We start from the raw sequence: 19,488 nt of genomic DNA, 5'->3' as shown, positions 1-19,488 counted from the left end.
AATTTCTAGGTAAAAAATAAAACTATAAATAATGAAATGATTAATGTTTGAATATGTTGAAATTAGTCCTTAGGTGATATACTCAAGTTTATTCCCTTACAGTTTCTCATACTTCGGGTATAAGAAAAATTAGCATATTACTACTAGTTTTGCAAGAATAAAACGAAATATAATCAAATTTGGAGCTTTTTACATATTTTCTAAGAAAAATTTCTTTTCCAATTCCTCTATTTTTGTTGTTATTGTCTTATTTGTAATGGACACAATTCCTTAGTTTTTATCTGTAATTTTGAAAATGGCTTATTTGGATTGCTTTGCATCATATAATCAGCTATTATCTACTTCTTTTTAAAAAAATAAAATAAAGAAACAGCTTTAACTCTTATCTCTCTAAATAGAAAAAAACAAAATCTTCATTTCATCACTCTTTGCATCTGCTTACTGTTCAGTTTCGTCTCTCCTTTTTTTCCTCCAATGGCGACCGGCGCTGCCTCATTTTCGTTGTCAGGTACCACCCGCTCGACTTTTCTTCTCCTTTTATAGTTTTATTTACCATTGCTAATATTACGGAAATGATGATACTTTTTTTTTTGTCTGGTTATTTTCGGATAAGATTTCAGAATGAGCTGTAGTAGCTTTGAATCAAACATCAAGGAATAAATCTATAATTATGGCGTTACCCGTCTCTAAAATTCTCTAATTTATTGTGGATCTTTTGCTCTGATTAAAAACTGTCATTATTTCTGATCAGTTGTTGGGAATTTTTCCTTCAGATTGTATTTCGTTTTACATTATTTCCTGATTCGTGCAATTCGATTAGCTCTAGAGTCTTCATGTAACTTGCCTGGCGGAGTTCATTGCGAAACTTAGAGCTATAAGCATTACTTCGCCCAATAAATAAAAGCTTTAATTAGAGCTAAAGGACTGAGTTTAACTCTATTAGGTTCAGAATCATAAATTCAGGGTTTCTGTTTAGGACAAATGGAGATGCCTGAGTGTTGATTCTCATGAGAATCTAGTGATTTTCCTCCTTCAAAGTTATGTTCTCTTGGCGTCGTGGCCTCTCCTTGTACTTTTAAATTGCATCTTTGGAGTTTCCAGAAATGGAAAGAGTATCAGAATTTCTTTGTTAAATATCCTTTTCTGGTAGTACTGTGTGATTGAAGAGAATGCCAAGCATCTTTTGTCGAATTGGTGAAGTGATAGTATATCAACGTGGCAACGAATCTCTGACTGTGCTAGGGATTTTGTTTACCTTTTTTGTTGTTGTTTGGCTCTATATTGGGAGTTTCCATTTGAGGTAATTTTCTGTTTCCTTCTAAATTAGGTGCAACTCATGTCAAAGCATGCGAAGCTTGGTCTGGAAAGTCGTCCTCATTTGTCAAGACACCTATGGTGGCTATTCAAAGGAAATCAAACTCTCAGGGAACAAATGCTGCCAAGTTGTCTATTCGTTCAGACTACAGGTATTCCATTTTTGTATGCTTATACACTGCTCACTACTTATTGAATAACAAATCTGTTGATAATTATTTTCAATGAATTGAGATGATTTGTTCTTAATCTGGTTAATGCAAGTTATTTGCTTGGTCTGCGGATCGATAAGGCGAAACATAGTTAATGGCCGTTACTCTTTTCATAAAGAAGAAGAACAATTGGCTAGCAAGGTTTTTTTCAATTCTTCTGCTATAACATTTTGTTATGAGTATGATGGAGTCCCCAGAGTTGGATGTGCTTATGCTAAATGTAAATGGATGTCTCCTTCCTTTCAAGGGGGCTTTCTTGTACTTGTATAACTTTGCAGATTCTCTTGGTGCCCTGAATTACGGCCATATAGATCTAATTTGACTGTTTTAAGTTGGGGCTCTTCTCGCCATGTTCTCTTTAAGTTTGCATTTCCTTAAAGATGGAGGGCAGCATCTGGGGCCTTCTGTTAGATTTGTGGTAAACAGGTCTTTCTATCTACAGAATAATATGAAAGTAAGTGACACAATTACAACTCCAGCAGAAAGTTACCTGGCACCAGAATTTTAATCCACCTCTAGATTGTTTACCTCAGAAGTCAAAGTTTATTAGCACATTCCTATTCACAAAGTGACAAAGAGTGATGTAACTTTCTTTTTGTTTCGATATAATACAAACTCCTTTTTCTTTTTCCCATCCAAGCATGGTTGGTAGAGCTTTCTGGGCTCTTAAATTTTTGGTGTCTCCACCTTGCACATCTTTTTCTCCAGCTATCTATTTTAGTGCTACTGTATTCGAACTTCTGTTAATGTTCTCACCGGTCCTTTTGCTTCCTCCTTATGGAAAAGCCACAATACCTGAGCATTTGGATTTCTTCCACTCGGTAATTCTTCCTCATTACTTGCTATTACACTGTTCCTGTCAGCAGGTGCGATAAGCTCTTTGGATAGAATTGTGTACGTTCTAGACAAATCAGTTCCTTTCCTTTTTTTTTTTTAAATTCTAGGTTCTAGTTCTGAAAGGATAAGTCTATACCATCAGCATTTGATGCCTCTCTCAACTGCTCACCCTAACTGGGAATCAGAACAAATTCCTAACTGGAATGGTGCAGTTCTCTTTTTCTCTGCATTCTGCAGAGGTCACTTTCCATCTTTCGTGTTTGCAGAACTTCTGGTTGAATTGTTCCCTCTTATATCTGCCTTTAATGGACTCACATGATAGAAAGCAGTGGGTGCCCTTTCTGAAAATATATAGGTGGTTCCACATTAAATGCCAATTTAACAAATCACGATCTGTCTCAGATTTTTGCAGCATTGATTGCTTTTACATGCCTCAAATGTATAATGGAGAAAAGATTCTTTCAAGCACATAATGTGAATAAGTCTCTCTGTGTTGGTTTTCTAGCAGTATGCTTCAATCTTCAATCGTAGTCGGACCTCCCTGTTACCTTTAGAAGTTGAATGAGTTAAGGTCGGACCTCCCTGGTACCTTTAGAAGTTGAATGAGTTAAGGTCTTTCTTTAGGTATGCTTACTTATATTAGAGTAACCAAGTGATGAATTAATTGCATAGGTCCAATAGACAACCCAAATCCTTTTCAGCTGGAGAGTGAAATAAATATGTCCCATTAATCTTTACTGTACTAAAATTTGAAATCTGTTTTCTCTCAGTTTAAGGATAATCAGATGGTCCTTACAAAAACAACAATTTCGGGAACACAATTTGATGCATGGCCCATTGTTACCCAGCATCCAAAGTAAATGCTTTGGCTGAACCATCTTTTGAGATCAGAAAACTTCTCTCTGTGGAACCAAAGGAACTTCCAATTTCTGAATCACTTTATTAACCGAAGGAACATTTATATAAGTAGTGCAGCTTTAATGCATCTGCAATTCTGCAATAGTGTCGTGCTTTTATTTATTCTTTTTACAGGATTAATTATTTTCATCATGGTTGTTGTTGCTATTGTTATTCGCATTAGAAGGAAAATGGAACTCTTTTTCAACGTTGATATCACTCCAAAATCATATTGGACCTTGTTTAAGCTGTCATCCTGGTTCAGAAAGAAGGAAGCCGAGCTTGTTACATATGAAATCCACAACTTTCCAACAGTAATTGTTTGTGAATTGTGATTATGCATAACATATCCTATCCATCGGAGTCATGTCCTCAACATCGTTGGGCCCACTCGAAGTGTTGATCATTTTCTTCAATGGAAGCTTTTCTCTTGTGCCCTCATTTTCGAATTAATTAGCCAAGAGGAACAGTAGTTTCATTCACATATATGCTACCTTGAGGACAAATATTTGATATATACGTTCAACTGTGAGATCATTATGAAATGATGTAAGACATTAGCCAGAGATCATAATAAAAGAAAAAGAAACAAAATGGGGTAGACAATCACACATGACACAATAACTAAAAACCTACCAACAGCAGTTGTCGAAGTAACACAAGATCCATATAATGGCATAGGAGACTTTGTGAAACAACAATTTCTAGACCTTTTTGATTGAAGTTTCCATGGCTTCTGAATTTGCGTGGAGCTATCAAGTCCAGGTAGATTTCTTATCCTTTAATCAAAATTTGTATTAATTAACTGGAGATGGTAGATGATGATGACTGATACATTGGGAGAGATAAGAGCTCTTGAAGGTGCGACCTGAGATAGAGGGCAAGAGGTAGAAGCTGATGATTTGGAAGCTTGCCTTGGTGGCTGAACTTCTACTCGGCTTTGAGTAGGATTCTCCAAATTTGTTCCTGTCACTTTTTAGGTAAAGAAGGCTGGAAAGTTGTGTTGCTTTAGACATTTAGGAGACACCAAGGAAGTTACTATTATTGCTAGGGCTCTATTACTCTAGATAAAGATAAAGAAGCAATATCACAGCAGAAGTTACATTCAGAAGCTTACTTTTCACTGGGGAATTTTTTTGTGAAAGTATCAAGTTTCTACTTATTTTCAGTCGAAGTAGAGAAAATTGCTTCATCCCTATTCTTTTTATTTTTTCTATTGTTCTTCTGAATTCATCTGTAGCCTATTAGCTTATGACGCACTTCAGAAAAAAAAGAAAGAAAGATAGAAACTATAGTTTTTATGATCCCCGATTTTGTGAGTGGGTTAACTAGGTAAGGAAGTAGTGAGGGTACATTTCCTGTTTAGATTGGCAATGACATATACAGCTATCAGCACATGATATTGCTGTCATTTTCCTTCAATGCCTTTTAGTTACTTATCCAATCATATGAATGGGTTACAATTTCTGAATTATCACCTATCCATCCATGTATGCTTGATTCGTATTTTCAATTGTGCCTGTTGCATGCAGTGATCGAAGAGGTGGAGGTGGAGGTGGTGGTGATTTTGTTGCTGGTTTGCTTTTGGGAGGTGCAATATTTGGAACGCTTGGCTATATATTTGCTCCACAGGTAATTATAGTGTTGTCTCTTGGTATCAAGTTGATGTTTGATTCCATAACACTGATGTGCTTGTTAGGTATGGTACATGTTGTTGACTGACTTGTTTCCTGCTGAGTATGTGCGCCATACTAGGATTTCTTTGATTTTTTTTGATAATGAAGCATGCAGCAGCTATTGTTTTGAGCAGGATATCGTTAATTGTCTTTCAATAAAACCACATACAAGCTTCAGGAAGGTGCATATGATGCAATATCTTTTTGGTTTATCATCTCTGGTTAACAGACCATATTCAGGCTAGATTTTAAAATAGAATAAAGCTGACGAGTTTCTTAGTATGTGGAGTCATGTCTGTAGTTAATATTCATTGTTTGCCCCTTTTTTTTTGCGGGTGGGGGGTGGGTGGGTGGGTGGGGGCAAGTCTTTCTATTTCTTGTTGGACTTGAGTTATGCTCTATTTATGTGACTGTCTACACAGTTTTAATATAATGTGTGCAATCACAGGAGATGTGTCTTTGTTAGCAGCATCAGAGTATGCTGTATGGATGGCTCTTCATCTTCTTTCTTTCATTTTCTTTTTCCAAAGCCTTTCTCTTTTTGAAATAAGTATGTGGAATCTGCAATATTCCAGTTTGTTAGTGAAGTAATTCGTCTCTTATTTAGCAGTTTCTAAACAAATTAAAGATCAGTAAGTTTCTCTTCAAGACTGAGTTGGCAGCCCAGGAATTGGAGGAAGAGAGAAATTTCTCCATTTTGAAACACTTGGTTGAGTGTTTTCATCATCATTTTGATGTCTTTCCTGAATTTAGAAGGCTAGAAAATCTGAATTTATTAGGATATGAGCTAAAAAGAAAGATTGCATGGCACTGATTGATGAGCATTGACTTTGAACTCTCCAGTTTTCATCTCTAAATGCCCATTGAATTTAATGAATGAGAAAATCAGCAAGTTTATCGTGTAAATGTGTCTTAATATATTTACTAGGCATCAATCTTAATGTGTATTGGCATGTGCATTTAAACTGCTAAAGTAGGATGTTGGAGGACATCAAGGAGGATTTGTTGTGATTGCAAAGGATATAAAAATAATCTGCCACTATAAGCAGCTCTCTGCAATGGGTACCAATATTTTTAAGACCAACCTAAATTTCTCCTTTTCAGTAAAGAAATTATCGCGAATTCATAGTCCTAGAGTCAAAGCTACTATTTCGTTGATGCAGTATTGCCCTTTTTGGAAAGCTAATTTTTAACTTTACTAAACACCTTATTTGGATTTACCTGTTGTAAGGGGTTCCTATGAAGTACGAGTTTTCTGAATTGTGAAGACGGCTTACGTGTATGATCACATGTAGTACTATTATATATATATGTTTGACACTTTTTTGTTTCTCGTCACCCTTTCTTTATTACCTTAAAGATGCAACTGTATGAAATGAATATTTCTTCATTTTGCTCAAGTGTTCCTGTATTTTGTTTGCTTATATAGTTTTCTGTTTTCTTTTCACTGACTTCTGATATTAGATACGGAGGTCATTGCTCAATGAAGATGAATATGGTTTTCGGAGAGCCAAGCGACCAATATACCATTATGATGAAGGTTTAGAGGTGATATTAATACATTTTTGCATTATTAGGTCTTTCTTATGTATATGCTTTAGGCTTACAGTTCTGTGTCCGAGTAGCACTTTTCTGCTAAATTGGCTGGTAGGGTAATAATTTTGTTCTAATTACTTGTTATATGCAGAAAACTAGGCAGACTTTGAACAAAAAGCTAGATCAACTGAATAGTGCCATTGACAAAGTATCTTCTCGGTTGAGAGGTGGAAACAAAACGCCTTCAGTGCCTGTTGAGACTGATCCAGAAGAAGCTACCATGTGAGAACTGGTTTTATTCCCCCTATTGATCATAGGATTGATTATACAGAGGTGGAAATATGGTGCTACTGAAATTATGTGGTATATCTTACCCGACTTTTATGTCTTTTTGAATCTTTTGGAGAGGTTTAATTGTGGAACATTAAAGAAAGAAAACAGAGCATAAATTTCCAGAGCTGAAGTTCTTGATAATATTTGATTGAATTTGGAAAATAGAAAAAAAAAAAAAGGATTTGAAATTGAAGTTTAAAATGGATATTTGGAAGTTGAAAATTGTGGTTGAAAATCATTATTTTACTTGAAATAGTTCTCAACCTCAAATCGGTATTCCATTAATTCGCTAGCATTTCAAATGCTGAACTTCGGTATTTTGCTACTAATGCTGATAGCCAAACCAATATTTGCCATATGTAACATGCGACGCCCAAAGAATTGGAGCAAATTACCTCACTGAATATTACCCTTCAAAGCCAATGACGAGGCATTTGGTTGTGTTATTGAAACAATACAAAACAGGACCAAAATATTTCTCTCGTCTGGGACCATAATGATCTATGTGGACCATTGAATATCACGGGGTCAACATTATAATAGTCCAATTTTTGGGGACTATTGGAAGAACTGATCCAAAGTAGGTAGTGATCCGATGTGGATAGTAATCATCAAGAAATATTCACCCTGCTGCCTGGAAGTTATTAACTAGTATTCTACCAAGAACTCATTATTAATTTGTTTTCATCAAACGTAACAATATTTGATGGTAGAGAAAATCAAACATAGTGATAACGTAAATGTAACAAGAGCAACAATATATTCTGGAAAGTGGCACGCGTATTTCAGAATATGCTGAACACTGAAAATATTGGAGGATCATAATTACAAAAGTTGCTTTCATTTAAGTAATTAAGAGATTTGCTCAAAGTCAAGTTGTCCAAACACAGTAGAACAGCACAAAATAGTAGCAATTATCCCTTCAAAATTAAGAAGTCCAAACATAATACTAATAGAGAATGAAGTCCTAAGGTGACTTTATATACCTAAGGGTAAATTTATAATTTTGATACAGCTTATTGAGTTATCGGTTAAATCGTTATAGTATTAGGCAAATCGAGACATCGAATCGATAATCCAATAGTCAAATAACAGTAAACCACTACCGAATCATTAATCCAATGACCCAATGGCCGATATTGATAACCCAATAAACTTATTTGGGGTCAGATTATCCATTTTACATGATATATGGCAAACATACTTGGAACAATAACAAAGCTATCTTAGTCTGATAAATCTTCAGTACATGTTTTTCCCAATCATATCGTATCGTCATTGAGGTGGGAAAAAAATCTATTGTCAATTCGCCGTTAATGTACGACAACAACAAAATAACAAGTACGTTTTAGTCCTAAACAAATTGAAAATTTAGTAAAATATTGTTGACCTTAAAGATACTGTTGTTACATTATAGGATTAATGATAAAATCACATATATAACAAATTTATCAAGTTATAGAAGATCATTGAAAAGAAATAAATTGAGGTTAAAATTTCTGCAATTATCAGTAGACAAGGTCCTTCCTATCCAATAATCATGAATTAGGGACCAATTTGGCAATCTACCGAATACATTTTGGCATAAGTCTGTTCGGTTACACTTGGTACAGATATTAATCCTATCCGATGCCAAAGGGTTAAGCCGTCAATTGTTGTCACCTTGTCCCTCCGTCTCTTTCCCTTTCTCTCTCTCGCTTTCGAATTTCAACCACTATTTTTCACGGGGGGAAAATCTCACCAAAGATAATTTAGAGCAATTTGTTCCTCGCATTTTTATATGAAATGTTTGCAATATCTCCTATTTGATGTCCCATTTTCTGGATTGAAATACGACACATCATTCCAAAATTACTGCTAATAAAGAGAAAAGTTGCTTTATTCTTAAGTAGGAGAGGCAAAGAGCTTTTGGCAAACCATATGGAGGATGATAAAAAAACCACCTACAAGGTACTCTCCCTTCGAATCTATTTATCTCTCTTCCTTTGCATTTTACTTCACACTTTTCCCCTTTATTTTTCCTATTTGTTGAGCAAAATGGCTCTAGATTTATAGAACAAGAATACAAATTGCATCAGAACTGCTAATAAAGTTGTCATCTTTTAGAACTGATCCATTTCCTTCAGACCGCTGCAGAAAAAAGAAGCAACAAAATGCAATGACCTCTACTTAAGCCCCATGGTTTCAATTTTAAGTTTGTTCCTTGTGTTTGCTATACTCTTTTAATTGAAAAATAAAATAAAAAATCTTTGGTGTTATATTCACTCTGTTGAAAGTCACTCCTAGTTATGATCTTTGTGTGTGTGTGTGTGTGTGGGTGGGGGTGGGGGGTGGGGGGGGGGGGGTTGAATTGATAATTCTTGGTAAAAAGTTAACTCTTTACACTTACCTCAACTAGATAAAGGAAATCTATGGTACTATTCATGTAACAAGGTTTCCCTCTGTAGAATCATTGCCCAGTTTCATTAGTGGCTAAGTTTTTTGTAGAACTGGGATATTTGTGTTCATCCTTGGGCATATAGGAGAATGGGAGCCTTGGAGCAACGGTCAAGTTGTCTCCATGTGACCTATAGGTCACGGGTTCGAGTGCTGGAATCAGCCACTGATGCTTGCATCAGGGTAGATTGCCTACATCACACCCTCTTGGGTGTGGCCCTTCTCCGGAACCTGCGTGAACGCGGGATGCTTTGTGCACCAGGCTGCCCTGCCTTTGGCACATAGGAGTCAGCTAGTATATCTTTTCGGTTTTAAGGAAATTCTTATCATTCCGATACTTTCTTTTAGCTGTAAAGGATTATAGATTGTAATTTGGTCTCCTAATCTTCATGATCTCATGACAAAATTTCTTTTGATTGCTTAAGGATTATTACAAGGTTCTTGAAGTAGAATATGATGCATCCGATGAGACGATCAGATTAAACTATAGAAAACTTGCACTGGTTAGTCATCCATATTTCATCAAGCAGCACCAGCTACACAGCTACAGCTCCTTCTCTATTTTGGAGTTCTCTCTCTGTCTCTTCCTCTCTTTGTCTACAGCATGCATCTTTTTAAGGCAGTATGTTCCTGATTGCAGTCATATCATTCATATTGATTGACATCGCAGAAGTGGCATCCGGACAAACACAAGTGTAATGATGCAGTAACCGCTAAATTTCAAGAGATTAATGAAGCTTATACGGGTAGTTATTTTGGTTTTGGGCAAAATATTTTCATATATATTCCGTGCTACTTGATGCAGATAATTGCTATTTGTCCTGCATGATTTAGCTAGAACGTAATATAATATCTCTACATTTTTACCACTAATACCTAGTAATGTCTTATTATGCTTAAATGTCAAGAGAAACAACAGTTTATATCTTGTTGGTTGGAAGTAGCTCTATATTAAATGTATTGCCAGCATCAAATTCTCCCAACAAATTTTTCATGGTCTATATCTGTTGTTTAGTGTTGATCCTGAAAGTCCATCTTCTTACCTCTTTTACCATCAGAAGCTTATTAGTTTTGGAGGCTTACTTCCTTTCTTTATACTTGTTGCACAAAGTTTTCTGAAATTGTATACCAAGAAAGAATTCTGGAGCCCTATGTGCAGCATAACATGTATAGTTGACCGGTAAAGATTTGTTCACTGCTTACATCATGCAGTCACTAATTGCTACCAATTTACATTCATTGCAGTGTTAAGTGATCCTGATAAGAGACTTGAGTATGATTTAAACGGAAACTATGAGATAAATGATTATACCTTGCCAGTAAGGACTTTCACGCTTCCATCTTGTTTACTTCCCTTGTTGAGTTCTGATGCTTTTGACATTGCATTCTGACTGCTTGGTGTTCTGATACAGGAATATCTATCCAGATTCAAAGGGATGATACTTACCTCTAATGGGCTTGGTATGAGTTCAGTCTGGTGAGTGTTTGGTTCAGATTGCTAATTGGAATTGTTCAATTGGCTTTAAAAATCTGATCCTGAAGGAAAAGAAACTTAGTGTGGTTTTTAAAGGACAATATTCTGTCATTCTGTGACTAATTTTTTCTTCCCTTATGTAGAAGCAATATGAACATTTTCTTTAGGGGGCTTGGGGAGGGGTGTTAGATGAATTTTCTTCAGAGTTGAATTTAGAAGTTTTTTTCAATTAATGTCTGGTATGATGCTATCAATTTTCATAAGGCATTAAGCTGTTGTAGCATGTCCGAAAATTTTCTCCTAGGTTTTGTGAAGATTCTGAAGGTGTAGAATGTGTCAGACAGACAGACACATGATTACGCACACGTTTTTCCTCGTCTTTCTATGTGTATGTGAAACAGAATTACCAGCATATTGTTTCTAACTAGGAATTTGGAAAGAGTTAGCGAGGACTATTTAACAAAAACGTGAGCATTTGACTGACTTCTGATGCCCTTTTGTTTGGTTCTCTAAGTTGCTTGCTTATTTGGATTTGTGAAAAGATTGTATATTTTCTGTAGACCTTTAGAAATACGAGATAATTGAGCAATGTTCTGCTTAAGACAACTTGTAATAAAACTTAAATGTAATTCATGATATAGCATCATCTCGAGCGCCAGCTTTGCTGTTTATCTGCTAATGCTTTTAAACAGAGAACAGATTCTAAATCCTTTAGTACTTTCATGTCACCATTCTAATAGTGAAATCCTTTAGTACTTTAATGTCCTCTAATAGCGAATCAACCATGCAGGTCAGAGCAATTAACAGAATTTAACAAGTTGATGGACAAATGAAAGAAGGTGGTCATTTTTTCTCTTCACACCTACTGTCTTTCCTCGCTTACCCCTCACGGATGTTAATGGTTGTAACATTGTATTATTGACGAGAATTATGTACTAAAGCTGAATATTGATAATCTCGTATAAAGGTTTTCCAGGGCAACCATGGTGTATGTAACTGGACAGGATATCTGTACTCAGAAACTTTTACAGTTATCATGATTTGGTATTTACTAAATGCCTTTTAGACTTCTTGTAAAATGTAGATTCTGTAACAAGTGTATTGGAAGATCCGAAGATATCCTCTTACTCAAGGTTGTATCAATTCACATGGAACATTATATATTGCAGATTAACAAATATGATGTCATAAGCTTTATTTTAGTATATGTAAAGTGTCATCATTATTCTTACTTTGTCACAGATAATATGCACTTTTTCCCTCCTTTTTATGCCTACATTCCATTTTGATTTCTATTCGTATGATAGACCTCTTCCATTGTGTTTAGATGGTCATTGTTACCTTATTCAAACTTTGCTTCCTCTGTCCTAATAAACTGGTCTTTTTTCTTGGTCCATTCCAAAAAGCATTTCAAATTCATATGTATTGAGTACTATTGTGTATAATTTCAAACTTAACATCTAAGTGGGTGTTTGGACATAAGAATTGTAAAAGTTCAAAAGAAAAAGTAATTAAAAATTTCAAGTGAAAATGGTATTTGAAAATTAGAGTTGTGTTTGGACATGAATATAATTTTGGGTTGTTTTTGAAGTTTTGTGAGTGATCCGACTGAAAATTTTGAAAAACAACTTTTTGAAAAATTTCAAAATGCATCTTCAAGTGAAAATTGAAAAATTTATGAACAAACACTGATTTCGAAAAAAAAAAATGAAAATTTTTCGAAAAGAGGGAAATTTTTTAATTCAAAATCAATATAATTTGAATGAACTAATTCAAAATCTTAGCAACTAGTAAATATTTTAATTTGAAAATTCTCAATTCATTATTCGAAAACTCTTACTCTTAACAAACTCAATATAATAGTTCATTCAAACATATGCTCTTAAAAAACAGCCGCCAAAGCCAAACTGGTTCTTCTTTGTTAGGTAGTATTTTGGGATATATTTTTATTGCTTGAATAGAGCAGTGAGCTTCAGATTTCCTTTCTTGAGTGATCAACTATGGTGTTAAATAGTAGCAAGAGGAAATGTCAACACAGGATTTGAGTTAGGCCAGAATACCTTTTAATTTTCTTTTGAGTTTCCACTTTAATATGACAACAAATTACAAATTTATTTGATGTTTTGCTTACACATGGATAACTACTCTACATACTTTCTGTCCTTGCTCTTAATCTTCTTTTGAGTTACCATTTTTTTTTTTAATTATGAATTCTACGGTAGGTTAAAATTTTGTAGTTGTAAAATTTGACCTAAGATTTTCCTTTAGTTTCTTTAATCACTTTATCCCTCTAACCTTTTCAAGGCATCGACCTGTTAAGAGCAGCTTGGTTATTAATAAATGAAAATAGTTTCTACTTAGTTCAAGCATGAAGCAACGTAAACAGTGAAAATTCATATAAATGTGATTTTAATATTTGTGATGAAGACTTTATTATTGTTGTAGCATTAATGCAATATGCGTGGATTCCATCAAGGCATGACATCATTGTATTGTCTCTTCCATGCTTGTTTTGTTTGAATTAAATAAACTATTCCCTTATTACTAATAAAATACACACATATTCATCCAAAGTTTCATCATCATTTTAAGGGTCGAGTCTAAACTAAAATGCATCTTAAGATATATATTGATTCTTCTTGAATCTTTTCCACTGTATGTGATGCCACTATTCTTTTAACATTAATGTAATTAATTAATTATCAGTATAAGAAGGTTTATTTGTACGAGTTGGTGCCTGTTGAATTTCGCCCCTCTTGTCTTGTGCATGCAAATATGTCATACTCATAATTACTTACATAAATAGTTAAAGAATAGTAATGCTGATGTACTAACAAAAAAAAGAATCAGAGAGTCAGTAAACCACAGAAAAAGAAAGAAAAAAAAACATACAACACATGAAGAGACAGACCCCTATAAGGTTAAATTAATGAAGGTGTAGCATTGTTTATTCATATCATTAATTGGCTCTTGAGAGAATAACCATGGGTGTTAAATTGTTAATTAATAAATATTAAGGACCGCACTAAGAATTTCTCAAAATATTTATTAAGGCGGAAAGATCTCAATCATCCTATCAAATCCTTAGAAGAAAATCATGATATATAGGGAAAAATCACTAGGTCAAAAGCAAAGTCAAGATTCAAACACGAGAAGATAGGTAATAACGCATAGATTGAGTTCCAACGTCCTGTACCTTAAATCATGTATTTGCTCTCCATTATCCGAATAATAAGGGGTCATTTGATTTGGCATATAAGAATCTATATATATATATATACTATATTAAAATCACGAATGCCTTTAGTAAAATGTTCGTTCGTTGTTTTACCCTTTAAAAATAGGTTTCACGTTAGATAAAATTGTAATTTAATTAATTTTCCTAATATCTAGCACTTTAAAATCAACTAAAATTTTGACTATTAAATATTTTCTTATTCAACTAGGTAAAAAGTATTAGGACCTAACATTTAAGAATTTAAAACCAAATAAGATTTTACTTAAGTAAATTCTTTCCTTATTTACTTCATAATTAATTTGTTTTCGTTAGATTTCTTACGTCTATATTTGTTTTATATAAAGTTTAGGTTTGGTTTATATAAAGGTTGATTCCCATTTAAATTCCACCATTAAATCTATCTTTTCCTTATATCATTTTTTTAATTTAAATTTTTAATATCTTACGTCTTATTTTTACTTTGGGGGAAATTATTCTTGCATATAATATATTTTTCATCAACTCCTTTTAAAAATATAACGTTAAATATGAAACTTTTTCATAATATATTTAAATTCTAGAAAAAAGGTCTATAGTTTTTTTTAATTGTGCATAAAAAATGTGTATACCTATACTGAGTTACCTGAACAAAAAGTCTCCATATCCTTTTCTATTCTATTTACTATTTAGTTAAAAATAAAATAAAGAATATAGTATTATTCTATTGTATCTTTTATTTATGTTATTCCTTATACATACATGAATATATACAATAAGTTTATCTTCTACTTCCATAAGCCGATTTTGTATATTTTTATACTTATTTTGTTTAATGTGTAAGAAGCTATAAGCGTTATTAGAATATATAGAAATTTATTTTTTATATTATGCTAGCTGACATAAAGGACCAATGCACAGCTATGGACGAAAGGATAGCCTCATTTCGCCTTACCAACCCCATGAAAACTCCAAATACATGCCTAGATTGTTTTTACAGACAGACTTTTTGGGTGCTAAAAATCCAAAGTCGAAAGAAAAACAGCTCAAATCGTACGCTAAGATCCCTAAGCAATCGCTTAGTGAAAAAGGAAGTGATCGAGCCATAGCAACCAGGAGATGATAAAAGATAGTAATATTTTATTGTCCATAAAACTTGGTAAATATAAAAGATAACATATGATGCATTCAGATATAGAATCTAGATCCATGGTTATGGATGAGGAAAGAAAGCTCTCCAGAGAAAAGAAAGAGTTGATTAATGGATGTTATTTTGTGATAGTGATTTTTTTTAAATATGTTAGAAAATAATTTCTACAATATCTTTTATTGGTTAAGAAAAGAAAAACAGTTTGAATAAACCTCTTATGTCAGTTAACTCGTGTCTTCTAGAATGAACTTGAGAATGTATAACTTTTCAATTTCTTTTAGTTAACTCTTAAATCTCCAAAGGTTATATGTTCTTATTGAAACTAAAAAAAAAGTAAGATTGAAGTAATAAAATTATAAAATTGGGAGAAATATTAAATTGAATATAGTAATTGAGATGCATGATTGAGAATCTCTATAAGGTAGAATTTTTCTTTTTTCCTTGAGTAATTGGCTAAATTAGATCAACTATTATTATTCTCAAGAATTATTTTTTTTTTGTAAAATTTTATTTTTGTAACTCAAATATAATTTTTACTATAACAAGCATATAATTCATTGAGACAGGTTACACGCGCAAAGCGCGTACTCAAAGACTAGTACTATATTAAAAGCACGAAGGCCCTTAGCGAAATATCATTCGCCTTTTTTACCCTTTAAAAATAAATTTTACATTGGATAAAATTATAATTTAAGTTATTTTCCTAAAATTTTGGGCATTAATTATTTCCTATATTTAGGACTTAAGATTTTGCTTATATTCTTTCCTTATTTGAATACAATTTAAGACTCTAAACAGACATCAGGCTAATTATTACTTGGGATTATTTGAAAATTTCACTTATTAATTTGGACGGTTGTAGCAAAGTTATTGGATCGCTAAATTGAGTTTTAGCTATTACTTAGAATTATTTTAAGTTTTATTTATTTATTTTCACGATACCTAAATTTTTTTTGTTAGAAGACCTAATATTTAGGACTACTTCTTTTTCTTTCCCTGCATAAACTGTACTCTTTCATGCATCACAAAAGGTGACATGATATTTAAACACTGAAGTTTTCACAAATCTTAGATAGACTAATATTTAAATTTTTGAAGTTAATTGTGAATTTTCACTTTATGTTTCCAAGAACTTAACCCTATACAATCGAAATTTTATTTATTGTAGAAAGAATCTCGTTGTTAATTCATTGTGTTAAAAATAAAATCATCTCAAAACAAATAGAATTTTTTTGATAATATGTAATTAGCGACAAATTTTTACTATTTAGCTACAAATTTGGTTTGTCGCTATTTTTTTTATAGCTGATCTGTTTAGAATACTCAACTTCGTTTTGTACGACGTTCTGAGCTTTCAAAATTATCTAGATTGTTTTCATGCTTAGCAACATCATTCCCTACTTTGCTGTCTTTTTATAATTAATATTTGACAATTTAAAAAAAATTATTAAACTTTTATCATATAACTCAAATAAATTATTTAATACTCCCTTCATTTCAATTAAAGTGACACAATTTTCTTATTAGTCTGTTCCGAAAATAATGACACATTTCTGTATTTAGAAACAATTCAACTTTGAACTTTTCATTTGACCTACTTTACTCTTATTGAAAAACTTTTATAACCACACAAATATTATGGCTCCACACAGCTTTTGCCCCTTAAGCTTTTAGAACCATATATTTCAATTTTTTTTTCTTCTTTAAATTTTGTGTCAAGTCAAACTATATCATCTAAATTGAAAAGAAAGAGTAATATTTATAAATTTTACATTCATTGAATAGGATGGCTCTTAGCGAAATACATTTTGTTTTTTTTTTTTTTTTTTTTTTTTTTTTTTTTTTTACACCTTTAAAAGATGGATCTATGTGTTTATTTTAATGGAGAATAAAATAAGTCAATGTGTCCTCTTCTGTCTTTGTTCTTTCTCCAAATTTTTGTGTAGAGAAAATGTGATTTACTTTTTCTTGCGTCTTACACCTTCATGTAACAAATATATTTAGGAATAACCAGTATTCAACATTAGGGTGTTTGGTTAAAGGTATCATTGATGGTAGAAAAATTTATTTTCTCATATTCTTGTCCTTTTCATTTTGTATTGTGATGATTGAGAAGTTCTATGGTATAGTTTTTTTCTTGATTATATTAAGTTAGCTTAATATAATCAACGGTCAACAATCATCATTTCGAAAACTTACACGGAGTTCTTTAAATTTTTATTTTATAATATATTTTTATATAATTTTTAATTTTTTTATACTCACTGAGATGGGGTACACGCGCAACGCGCGTATCCTTAGACTAGTATTATTAAATATAGTGCATTAGTAATGTTGAGATTCGTAATGTTAAGATTAATTATGTTAGAATTAGTTGATTTGGTGTATTAAAAGGTTTTGAAAGAACGATTCTCTTTTTATACATACTTATCTATGTATTAAAAATTATGATACTAATGCCATGATTTGTTATGTATAAAAATAATGTTGAATAAGGCGTATAACTATAGGTTGAAAAACACTATCAAGCAAAGTATTTAATAATACCAAAACTACACATGCATTATTTTCCCTAATACATCCTACCAATCGTCAGTTTTATTATGAGCTACTCGATCCATAATAAGTGATTTATTTTGTTTTTGGCAAACACCTTAAAAAAATACTAACTTGTAGAAAACTAAATTACTCTTAATTAAAATTAGCATATTATTAACTTACATACTGAAATTTGTAAACAAGGGCAAAGTTTAGAAATTAATTCCACGTAAAAAGTCAACAGTTATTATGGAGAGAAAGGAGTATCCTACCATATCTCCTGAAATTCATACACCCATTTCCATATAATTGAATTGTAGATGCAGATGATTAACCGTTATAAGAAAAAAGTCATAACAAAGAGCTAGTAAATTGTCGCTTCATATGCAGCAAACGAATTCATGGTTCAATTAACTCAAATCATTTGCATAGCACAGAAACAGAAGAGGATTCTGTAACACGTTTAGCATCAACAGCTATTGATCTAACAATTATTAGCAGTAGCACATAAAACAAGATTAACCCTTATCAGTTCCTAATTAAAACTAAAAACTAATACTAATACATGTTTTAATGATTAACAAGATTAATAGGAACTGAAGCAGCTGGAAGATGTTTGTTGCAATAACAAGAATTGGGATTATCTTTTTGATCTGCTGATGAAGAAATAAAAAGCCCAATTTGCTCCAAAAATGTCAAATGTTGAGGCCTATCTTTACGTTTCACGTACCCTTTCGCCTCTTTCTCAGAATAACAACTGTAACCCTTTTCCCCATTCCTCTTCCACAGCGCCTCCGCATAATTTCTGTGTGCATAATACGCTTCCGCCGTCGTTACCTCGGGCTGGGCCTGGGCCTGTTGTTGGACTTTGATGGGTAGCCTCTCGTAATGGGCCCGAGTAATTCCTTCCAGTTCGTCCATACGAACCAACCCACGCGCGGAAACCGCGTACAGCTCGCCCCACACGCGCTCGCCGGAGCCCGGGAAATTGAGAAGGAAAGGTACCCTGTAGGGCCCACAAACAAGGGGAAGACGATCGGCGGTTTGATAAACGCCGAGAAAAGAAGCGTCGCCGGCGGCAATCATGTCCTGTAACAGCACGTGATTTGAGAATCCCCTTTTTAGTGTTCCGTAGGTGAAGATGATGGTCTTTTTCTCTGCCTCTTCAGCCCCCATTGTTTCTATAAAATCACGAAAATACCAAAAAAAACTGAAGACAAAAGAGGAGAGAAAGAGAAACAGAGGAATATGAAGAGGAAACTGAGGAGTGTTTGGTTTGTAGAGAATAAAAAGAGCAGAAAAAAGGGCCCCACCAAAAGTAAAAAAGGGTTTTTATATAAATGTGCAGAATAAAACAAACAAAATTGGGAATCCTTAGAATTTCTCACCATCAATAGTGACCACCCAAATGAATATGAAGATAGAAAATTTGGATGGTTGTGAAGGAGTAATGGTGACTGGTGGTGATAAAGACCAATGCATTGAATATTTTGAGGAAATACATTGGGAGGTGGAGGAGAGTCCTAAGAATATCAAATTCTAGAGTGAAAATAGATTCCTGGCCAGTTTTCGGATTGATAATTAAAAAATAGACATCATTTGTAAAATCATTAAAAAATAGTTATTATTTTACTGTAATACGAAAAATTCCAGCATAATATACTAGAAATTGGTACACTAGTGTATAAACTTTCAGCATATTATGCTGAAACTCCAGCATATGGAAAGTTCCAGCATAATATACTGGAGATTGAGACACATGTGTATGAACTTTCAGCATAATACACTGGAGATTTGAGCATCTGTGTATGAACTTCAAGTATATTATACTGGAACTCCAGTACACGGAAAGTTCTAGCATAATAAACCAG

The 19,488-nt window shown here is 33.1% G+C and overlaps 3 protein-coding genes across 4 annotated transcripts; 2 read left to right on the top strand and 1 right to left on the bottom strand.

Moving 5' to 3' along the window:
- Nucleotides 1-350: 350 nt before the first annotated feature.
- On the top strand, nt 351-6,929 carry LOC107798071 (uncharacterized). The gene is made up of 5 exons (XM_016621025.2): nt 351-508; nt 1,328-1,466; nt 4,793-4,892; nt 6,401-6,484; nt 6,624-6,929. Exons 1-5 carry the CDS (start codon nt 475-477, stop codon nt 6,756-6,758), a joined length of 492 nt encoding a protein of 163 aa, XP_016476511.1. The 5' UTR covers nt 351-474; the 3' UTR covers nt 6,759-6,929.
- Nucleotides 6,930-8,419: 1,490 nt separating this feature from the next.
- On the top strand, nt 8,420-11,920 carry LOC107798072 (uncharacterized). 2 transcript variants are annotated; one of them, XM_016621029.2, is made up of 7 exons: nt 8,420-8,755; nt 9,667-9,744; nt 9,912-9,987; nt 10,487-10,560; nt 10,654-10,718; nt 11,506-11,554; nt 11,692-11,920. In XM_016621029.2, the coding sequence occupies exons 1-6, from the start codon at nt 8,726-8,728 to the stop codon at nt 11,546-11,548; spliced, it is 366 nt and encodes a 121-aa protein (XP_016476515.1). In that variant the 5' UTR covers nt 8,420-8,725; the 3' UTR covers nt 11,549-11,554; nt 11,692-11,920. The 2 variants fall into 2 exon arrangements, with proteins under 2 accessions (XP_016476515.1, XP_016476514.1); XM_016621028.2 differs by having other exon boundaries at nt 11,683-11,920.
- A 6,082-nt stretch (nt 11,921-18,002) lies between these two features.
- On the bottom strand, nt 18,003-18,968 carry LOC107798073 (putative gamma-glutamylcyclotransferase At3g02910). Its single transcript, XM_016621030.2, has one exon. It carries the CDS (start codon nt 18,791-18,793, stop codon nt 18,188-18,190), a length of 606 nt encoding a protein of 201 aa, XP_016476516.1. The 5' UTR covers nt 18,794-18,968; the 3' UTR covers nt 18,003-18,187.
- Nucleotides 18,969-19,488: the final 520 nt, after the last annotated feature.

This window comes from Nicotiana tabacum, chromosome 6 (genome assembly GCF_000715075.1).
Source record: "Nicotiana tabacum cultivar K326 chromosome 6, ASM71507v2, whole genome shotgun sequence".
Classification (NCBI taxonomy): Eukaryota; Viridiplantae; Streptophyta; class Magnoliopsida; order Solanales; family Solanaceae; genus Nicotiana; species Nicotiana tabacum.
Note: the sequence above shows the minus strand (reverse complement) of the source record. Positions and strands in the feature narration are given on the sequence as shown.

Excerpts from the sequence above, each read along its gene's own strand:
- LOC107798072 (XM_016621029.2), top strand. The coding sequence starts at position 8,726 with ATGGAGGATGATAAAAAAACCACCTACAAG. Across the intron at positions 9,745-9,911 it reads ACTATAGAAAACTTGCACTG|AAGTGGCATCCGGACAAACA; the intron begins GTTAGTCATCCA and ends TTGACATCGCAG. Across the intron at positions 10,719-11,505 it reads CTTGGTATGAGTTCAGTCTG|GTCAGAGCAATTAACAGAAT; the intron begins GTGAGTGTTTGG and ends TCAACCATGCAG.
- LOC107798073 (XM_016621030.2), bottom strand. The coding sequence starts at position 18,793 with ATGGGGGCTGAAGAGGCAGAGAAAAAGACCATCATCTTCACCTACGGA.
- LOC107798071 (XM_016621025.2), top strand. The coding sequence starts at position 475 with ATGGCGACCGGCGCTGCCTCATTTTCGTTGTCAG. Across the intron at positions 1,467-4,792 it reads TCTATTCGTTCAGACTACAG|TGATCGAAGAGGTGGAGGTG; the intron begins GTATTCCATTTT and ends TGTTGCATGCAG. Across the intron at positions 6,485-6,623 it reads ATTATGATGAAGGTTTAGAG|AAAACTAGGCAGACTTTGAA; the intron begins GTGATATTAATA and ends TGTTATATGCAG.